Source organism: Mesocricetus auratus, unplaced genomic scaffold, assembly GCF_017639785.1.
Source record: "Mesocricetus auratus isolate SY011 unplaced genomic scaffold, BCM_Maur_2.0 Super-Scaffold_100007, whole genome shotgun sequence".
NCBI classification, from domain to species: domain Eukaryota; kingdom Metazoa; phylum Chordata; class Mammalia; order Rodentia; family Cricetidae; genus Mesocricetus; species Mesocricetus auratus.
The window spans coordinates 61,903,620-61,911,622 of NW_024429191.1; the positions used below are offsets into that span (position 1 = coordinate 61,903,620).

General features: G+C 41.6%; 1 protein-coding gene across 3 annotated transcripts; it reads left to right on the plus strand.

The window, feature by feature from the left end:
* The first annotated feature begins 2,000 nt into the window (after positions 1–2,000).
* On the plus strand, positions 2,001–3,536 carry LOC101843331 (WAP four-disulfide core domain protein 18-like). 3 transcript variants are annotated; one of them, XM_021231100.2, is made up of 3 exons: positions 2,001–2,098; positions 2,762–2,907; positions 3,338–3,536. In XM_021231100.2, exons 1-3 carry the CDS (start codon positions 2,017–2,019, stop codon positions 3,386–3,388), a joined length of 279 nt encoding a protein of 92 aa, XP_021086759.1. In that variant the 5' UTR covers positions 2,001–2,016; the 3' UTR covers positions 3,389–3,536. The 3 variants fall into 3 exon arrangements, with proteins under 3 accessions (XP_021086759.1, XP_005077124.2, XP_021086760.1); XM_005077067.3 differs by having other exon boundaries at positions 2,007–2,098; positions 2,759–2,907; XM_021231101.2 differs by having other exon boundaries at positions 2,007–2,098; positions 2,759–2,907; positions 3,341–3,536.
* Positions 3,537–8,003: the final 4,467 nt, after the last annotated feature.

Sequence of the window (8,003 nt, forward strand, 5' to 3'; positions counted from 1 at the left end):
TCAGCACTGGGGTCTAGGAAGGGCTTCTTGCTCTTCCCCTGGCCTTAGCTGGATGGAGGACAAGCCATGTGCAGTTTTGATTGCCTGGTTCTCTCAGCATTGTTTGGTTTATGGAGATCACTGCAAAGGATCAGAGACGGAAAGGAAAACCCTTCCTCTGGGAGTAGAATCTAATCAAGAAACCTTATCCTCTCATATATTTCCTAGATCCCCAGATTTTGCCCACCAAATTGTGTGCCCCATGTCTGTCCCTATCACAGCACTGCTCCTGTACCTCACATGGCTCACCTCATAACTTGATGTCCAATGTCTCCTTCCATGCAGGTCCCTCATCTGTCTGTCTTCTTGCTCACCCACCTGGATATGCCATCCATCTGTCCTCCAGTTCCTTCATCCAGACCTGGTCCTGCTCTTTGCTTCTACAGCTGAACTCAACTCCACAGCTTTGCTTTCATGCAGGTGACCTGAAGTGGCCTGATCTACGGTCACCATAGTTTTCCAGCTTCTCCTCTTTATGTTACTTCATTATCTTATCAATCTAGATTTTAATTAGATTCCTCTGTCTCTGCTCCTCGGGACTTCTGGAACCTTTAGAATTCTTCTGTGGCCTTTACAGCCATTTCTGTGACACCTATACGTAATATTTTCATATGTATATAGATGGGTGTATTTATTGTATTTTTAAAATAAGTGATGTGAGAGTTAATACTAGTGAAATGATTGGGTTGGAATAAAGAGATTCGGTGCTACCCTTTTTGAGGGCTACCAATAAAGCAGAACTGCCTGGCAAGTGTCTTCCATTAAAACTGTTGAGTCTTAAGCAAAGTGTTGCTGGCCCAAACTTTTAATCCTAGCACTAGGGATTTAGAGGCTAGAAGATCTCTGAGTTGAGGCCATCCTCGTTACAGAGAGCTCCAGAACATCGATGGCTATAAAGATAAACCATGTCACAAAAATCAAATACAAAACAAAAAACCACTGCTATATCTTAGGAATTTATGGTTATCCAATAAATTATGACACTATAAATGATCACAAGTAAATTTTCCTTTTTCTGATGTAGCATACACACAGCAGAATGGCAAATGTTACAGACACCCAGGCTTGTCTCCTCAATCTGAAGGAAGGACTGGAATTTCATGGAGCAAAGCATGTGACAATTGCCTCAATCTCTGAGCACTAACCCTACACAGACAAAACATCTCAGAAGCCAGCCTCACCATGAATGTGGGCATCAAACAGGGTTGGCATTTTAGCACTGCAGCTCCTTCTATGAGAGTCTATAAATAGGATAATAAAGAGGAAGGCTCTCTACTGGGGACTAGGTACATTGCATGTTCTCCTATGGTTCCTATCCATCCTCTACTTACCCGTGCAGCCTTCTTTCTAAAGACTGGTCTTGCACAAGAGCATTGGTCCAAGAAGACCAACAATCACAATGGGGGCTGCCTACTCACTGTCAACGGCCTCTAGCTACTTTGAAATCTTAGAGTATCCATCTCTTCCAGGAGAGACTTAATTGCCTACTTCTGCAGGTAAGATGGTCCCAAATTCCACACCTGTGTAGGGATCCCATCCATAGAGCTACAAAGGACATAATATCATGAGTCCCTGAAGCATGCTACAGGCTTACACAGCTAGATATACAGGAAGCCTGAGATGGCCTTGACACTCTACAGTGGCTGTCTTGGTTCCAGCTCTCACTCTGAGTTGTTGAGCTACACAGAAAGAATTATTTCCTTCTCTCACCATTAAAAAAGGGCCAAGCTGTCATGTAATAAGGAACCCATGAGTGCTAAATCATACTTGATTTTCCCCCAGGTTATCTATACTATATATCAAGAACAATATTCTAAGTCTAATTGTGAAATACCAAATGAGTCTTGGCATTGTCAGGGAGTTTGTGGGAAACTCTCCTTTCTATGCTTCCCCATAGACTACTTCCTGTCACACCCAGGTTTCTAGCATCACTGAGGGTATAAATTGATTTGTGGCTTCAGGCTAGCCAGAGCCAACATGAAGACAGCCACAGTCTTGGTTTTGGTGGCTTTGATTGCCATAGTGATGGACACATCCTGTGCTCTGTCCTCTCCTAAAGGTAAGAACGCCTAGGGGAAACAGGCTGACAGCAGAAAGAGACAAGCACACTAGGGACTGAAACTCAGCTCCCACAGGGCAAAGCCACGTGCCCACTATTTGGATCAAACTCACTTCTTTTTAGCCTACAAGAGTGATCACTCTACATTCGTTAGCTTTCTTTCAAAAGAGAGATGGAGAGAGACAGAGAGAGGGAAAGAGTGAGAGAGCCAGAGAGAGAGAGAAAGAGAAAGAGAAAGAGTTCCATCTGACAAAAGATGGGGTAGATGTCAGGGCAGCTCATTTACTTTGGAGATGTGCCCTGAATGTGGGACTCATGGGAGCAGTTGCTAAGAGATGAACCTGGGGTTGGTGGGATGAGAGAGGTCTGCCTGTCATTTGGTTTTATAGCTTCTTCTCAGATGTAAAAAAGGGGCTGTGACAATTGAAGGAGACTGTATAGGATTTGGGGAGGGCACACACTTTCCCAATTGCCAGACTGAACACTCATATCTAAGAGAGATTGTAGCTGGTGAAGCTGAGGGAAGAGCCCAGGGTGCAAAGGAGAATATAGAGTGAGCTAGTTTCCTGCAGATGAGCAGGAATTCAGACCTCTAACATCAATTCTCAACCTTGTCTTTCTGACTGCTTCAGCCTCCTTAAACACCATTGTGTGTTTCAGAAGGTCAGAAACCGGGAGCTTGTCCCAAGCTGCCCCCAGATGCTGTTGGAATTTGTGTTGAGCAATGCTCTGGAGATGGGTCTTGCCCTGGGAAAATGAAGTGCTGCAGCAATGGGTGTGGTCATGTCTGCAAACATCCTGTCTTCACAGTGAGTATATCCATGTCTTCCTTTGCTATTGCTGTGACACCATGATCAAAGCACTTATAGAAGAAAAGAGTGTATTGGAGTCTACAGTTTCAGACAGTGAGTCCATGACCATCATGGTGGGGAACATGGCGGCAGGCACACAGGCATGGCACTGCAACACTAGATGAAAGCTTACAACTTACACACAATCATGAAGTAGAGAGCAAGCTAAGTGGGAATAGTGATCATGGGGGCCATTGTCATTCAAACGACCATACCCAACCAAGGTATGTCCAAGGGAATATTGTGTTTCCAGGGGACTTTGCTGGCCCAGTCTCATGTTGCCTTGTCCCCTAACAGCACACAAAATCTGGATGTGTCCATGAGAAAGGATCTGGAAGTAAATTACAAATTGCAGGAATGGAGATTAATGATGTAATTTGTTTTGCAGAAGACTCTAAGCCCTTTGGGAGACAGATTCCCTACTTATCAGGATGTTTGATGACCAGAACCAGATTTCTTCTGAATCCATGGAGCACATCCCTGCTACTCCTTAACAGTAGAATTGCATCCCTAGTAAATGAAAACCAATATGTAGTGACTGCTTCCTTGTGTCTTTGTGTCCAAAATAAACGATCCTTAGCATTCTATTGCTGAAGAGTTCATCCCATTTATGCTTCCTATTGGTTATTCTGATTATCAGAGCCATCCCTGTAGCTTCCAGATAGTCCGATGAACACTGACCACCCAGGCCCCACAGATCAGGGCCAAGTTGCTCCTAAACAATCCCTCTTCCAATGCAATGTCTGTACTTCCAAACAGGCAGAGGACATAATATTTTCTGTTGCATTCAGTGAACACAAATCTGCTCAAGCAAAGAAAATGAACTGACCACATCCCACAGAGCAGGCCTGCTGGCACTGCATTTACTGGGTCATGATGCAGGAGGAGCAGGAAGGGCTCAGGATTCCCATTCTAAGGAAATGCAACATCCTGCAGGACTGGATCACTAACTCCAGGATTCCACACATGACCTCTGGGGTGTGGGTTCTTCTTACCATTAGTTAAGAGGCTGGGGAGCTGGTTCAGTGGTTAATAGCACAATTTGCTCTTCCAGAGAACCTGAGGTCAATTCCCAGCATCCATAACAGGTGGACCACAACTTCCTATAACTCCAACTCAAGAGGGATCTGACATCCCTGACCCCCTTACACATCTGCTCTCATGTGCATGTATATCCCTTCTACCCCACCCCACATGCTACACATAAAATAAATAATTTTTAAATCATTAAGAAGCATGGCATAAAATCACCAGTTCCTCTCTACATTATGAGTTAGAACTTAAAATACCTGTATTAGTCTGGGCCAATCCCTATCCATCCAGCTCAGCACTGGTGTCTGGGAAGGGCTTCTGCTCCTCCACAGGCCTTATCTGTATGAGGGACAAGCCATGTGTAGGTTTGGTTACCTGGTTCTCTAGGCTTCGTTGAGTTTATTGAGATAACTGCAAAGGGTATAAATGAAAAGGAAAACCCTTCCTTTAGGGGATAGAATCTAATCAAGAAATCTTTAGCCTCTCTTATCTTTCCTAGATACCCAGATTTTGTCTGCCAAAGTTGGGCGTCCCATGTCTGTCTCTATCACAACACTGCTCCTGCACCTCACATGGCTCACCTAGTAACACTATGTCCTATGTCTCCTTCCATGCAGTTCTCTCCTCTGTCTGTCTTCTTGTTCACACACCTGGACCTGCCATCCATCTGTCTTCCTGTTCCTTCATCCAGGCCTTGTCCTGCACTTTGCCCCTGCAGCTAAAAACTCCACAGCTCTGCCTTCAAGCAGATGACCTGAAGTGGCCTGACCTGCCGTTAGCATAGTTTCTCCAGCTTCTCCAATCTGCCATAGTTTTTTATCTTGTCAAATGGGATTTTATTTAGATTCCCGTGTTTGTCTGCTCCTCAGGAATTCTGAAATCTCTTGACTTCTGCAGTGCCCTATTAATCCTTTACAGCAATTCTGTAACACATGTTTATGTATGTATATATATATATATATGTATACATGTATGTATGTGTTTATAGAGAGATTTGTTTCATGTGTGTTATGTAATAAGTGATAAGAGAATTGATATCATTAATTAAGGTTAGAATAAAAACCCTTGTGATTGCCTTGACCAGGGTTACCTTGGAAAGCAGAACTGCCTGACCAGTTTCTTCCCTTAAAACTTGTATGTATTAAGCCAAGTGGTGGTGGCAGGTACCTTCAATCCTGGACTGTGAATGCAAAGAAAGGTGGATCACTGAGTTCGAGGCCAGCCTGATCTTCAGAGCAAGTTTCAGAACAGCCAGTGTTATAAAGATAAACCCTGTCACCAAAACAAAATCCAAAAATAAAACCAACAAAACAAAACAAAAAAAACTTGGCTATGTGTTGTGAATTTATGGTTATTTCCATAAATTATGCCACTATATACAAGCACACACATAGATTTGGCTATGTTTCTACATTCTATGCATACAATAGAGGGGGGAAAGGAATAGGCACCTCAGTTTCAAGGAAGGACTGGGAACACATGGATCAAAGTATGTGATCAAACACACCCCCTCAGTTCCCGAGAAGTACCCCTACAAAGATAAGGTAACTCAAAGGTCAGCCACACCATGTCTGGAGCATTCCCACAGCTGTTTGCATTTTCTCTCCACAGCTCTTTCTGAGAATCTATAATTGACACCTCAAAAGAGACAGGCTTTCCACCTGGAACTAAGGACAGTGCATGCTGTCCTGGTTCTCATCTCTCCTCTGCTCACCTGTGGAGCAATTTTCCTAAAGACCTGTATTACTGTAAAGCATTGATCTAAGAAGACCAATCATTGTAGGGGAGCCTGACTCTGGAGGCAGGCTTTTCTATCCCACCTAGCCAGCTCCCAAATAACCACATTGAGACTTCGTATTAATTAAGGAATCCTTGGCCGATAGCTTAGACATTTTTCTAACTAGTTCTTACAACTTAAATTAACCAGTATTTTTCATCTATGTTATTTCACAGGGCTCGATTACATTCACTGTGTAAAGCCTATGATGCTTGATCTGAGTCCCTTGCATCTGATCAGGTCTCTGTCTTTCTTCCCAGACCTCTTTGTGCCTGGAAATTCTACCTAGCTATTGGCCACTCAGCTGTTTTGTAAACCAATCAGAAGGTACTTTGACAAAAACATATCTTCACAGTGCACAAAAAGGTTATTTCACATTTCAGCTTTTTGTCTACATAAAAGGAAAGGTTTTTAAAATCTAACACCATAAAACTATAAATGATAATACCAATTGTCAGGTAAGAAATACATTTACAATGTCCAGTTCATTTGTATTTAGCATATGCGGAGAAAATACCCCATTATTTGTTCTATCTGGACAGGTTCAAAGGTCTGTAAATATTTTACATTTTATCATAACGAAGGAAAACTACTCCATCAAAGACTCAAGGGGATAAAATATTTCTTGAGTAAATATGAACTACAGAGCAAGCATCTTCCAAATCTAAAAGCAACGAGATGAACAGCTGGCTGGCTGAACAGTCAACCAAGATTCCTCTCTAATGTTGGGGAATCTGTCTTCACCCTACAGGTGTAACATATCTGACAGACTTTTCTGTGAAGCAGAATTTTTGAAGGACTGTCCTACCTTGTCTTTGCAAATTTTGGCAGTCCCAATTCTTTGTGTCCTGCTGATACAGTTTGGACAGCATAGTGTCAATAGTCAAGGCAAAGACAGCTTCTTGTTCAAATGGCTAGTATTTGCCATAAACTCAATGTGGAGGTTCTTCTATGGCCATAATCCATTTTTGAAGTAAGTTAGTGCTCCCAGGATCAGACATGTCTCATTGTCAAGAAAATCCTTACGTTATTAAAACATTTTAAATGTAATATTATGTAGGTCTTTGAAGTGTTAGAATATTTCATTTCTATCTAAAATATATCCCTATTTCACCTTGAAAACATACCTAATATGGCTACAAGTTTGATTGTTGTAGGTGACTAACTACTATCCTGCATTTCTTTATTTTCCTAGTTTGTAAACAATAACATTCAAGGACTAGAAATTTGCATCTCATTGTTTAATGAGCTGCATAGATACCATACTTTAAATAAGAGAAGAAATGTTTGTACAGTATATTCTAACAAAAAATTACCTTAAATTCGTATCAATATACTAAATCCATACCAATGTAAAATATTTGAGAATAGTGGTTTCTTAAAAGTAGACTCAACATCTATATTGACTGAAAGGTTTGCTGGGTATAGTAGTCTGGGCTGGCATCCATGGTCTCTTAGTGTTGGTAGAATATCTATCCAGGACCTTCTGGCTTTCAGAGTTTCCATGGAGAAGTCAGGTGTAATTCTCATACGTTTGCCTTTATATATTATTTGAACTTTTTCCTTAACTACTCTAAGTATTCTTTCCTTATTCTGTATGCTTGAGGTCTTGATTATTATGTGGCAAGGGTTTTTTTTTTGGTGTGGTCCACTCTACTTGGTGTTCTGTAAGCTTCTTGCACCTTCATTGGCATGTCTTTCTTTAAGTTGTGAAAGTTTTCTTCTATGATTTTGTTGAATATGTTTTCTGACCCTTTGAGTTGACTTTCCTCACATTCTTCTAGTCCTATTATTCTTAGGTATGGTGTTTACACAGTGTCCCATATTTCCTGGATATTTTGTGTTAGGAATTTGTTGGACTTAAGATTGTCTTTGGTTGATGAATCACCTGAGATTCTCTGTTCAATCTCTTGTATTCTGTTGTTTATGCTTGCATCTGTAGTACCTGACCGAGTGCTGAGTATGCATGTCTTCTGTGCCTCTGCCACCCTGACCTGACACTCACTTGCTGGGAGCTGACTAGGCTCTTCAGTCTCCTTGACAATGCATTGCTCTTTGTAAACAACAGTCTCCAGTCTAACAAAGTCCAAAAATAGCTTAAAAAGTTTATACACTTTTTTTATTGTCTTTTTTTTATTTATTAATATTTTTTTTATTTTCCATTTTAAATTTAGATAAGAAACAAGGTTGCTTCACAAGTCAGTACGAGGTCCCTCTCCCTTTCCCTCCCCTCCTCCCGTGCCCT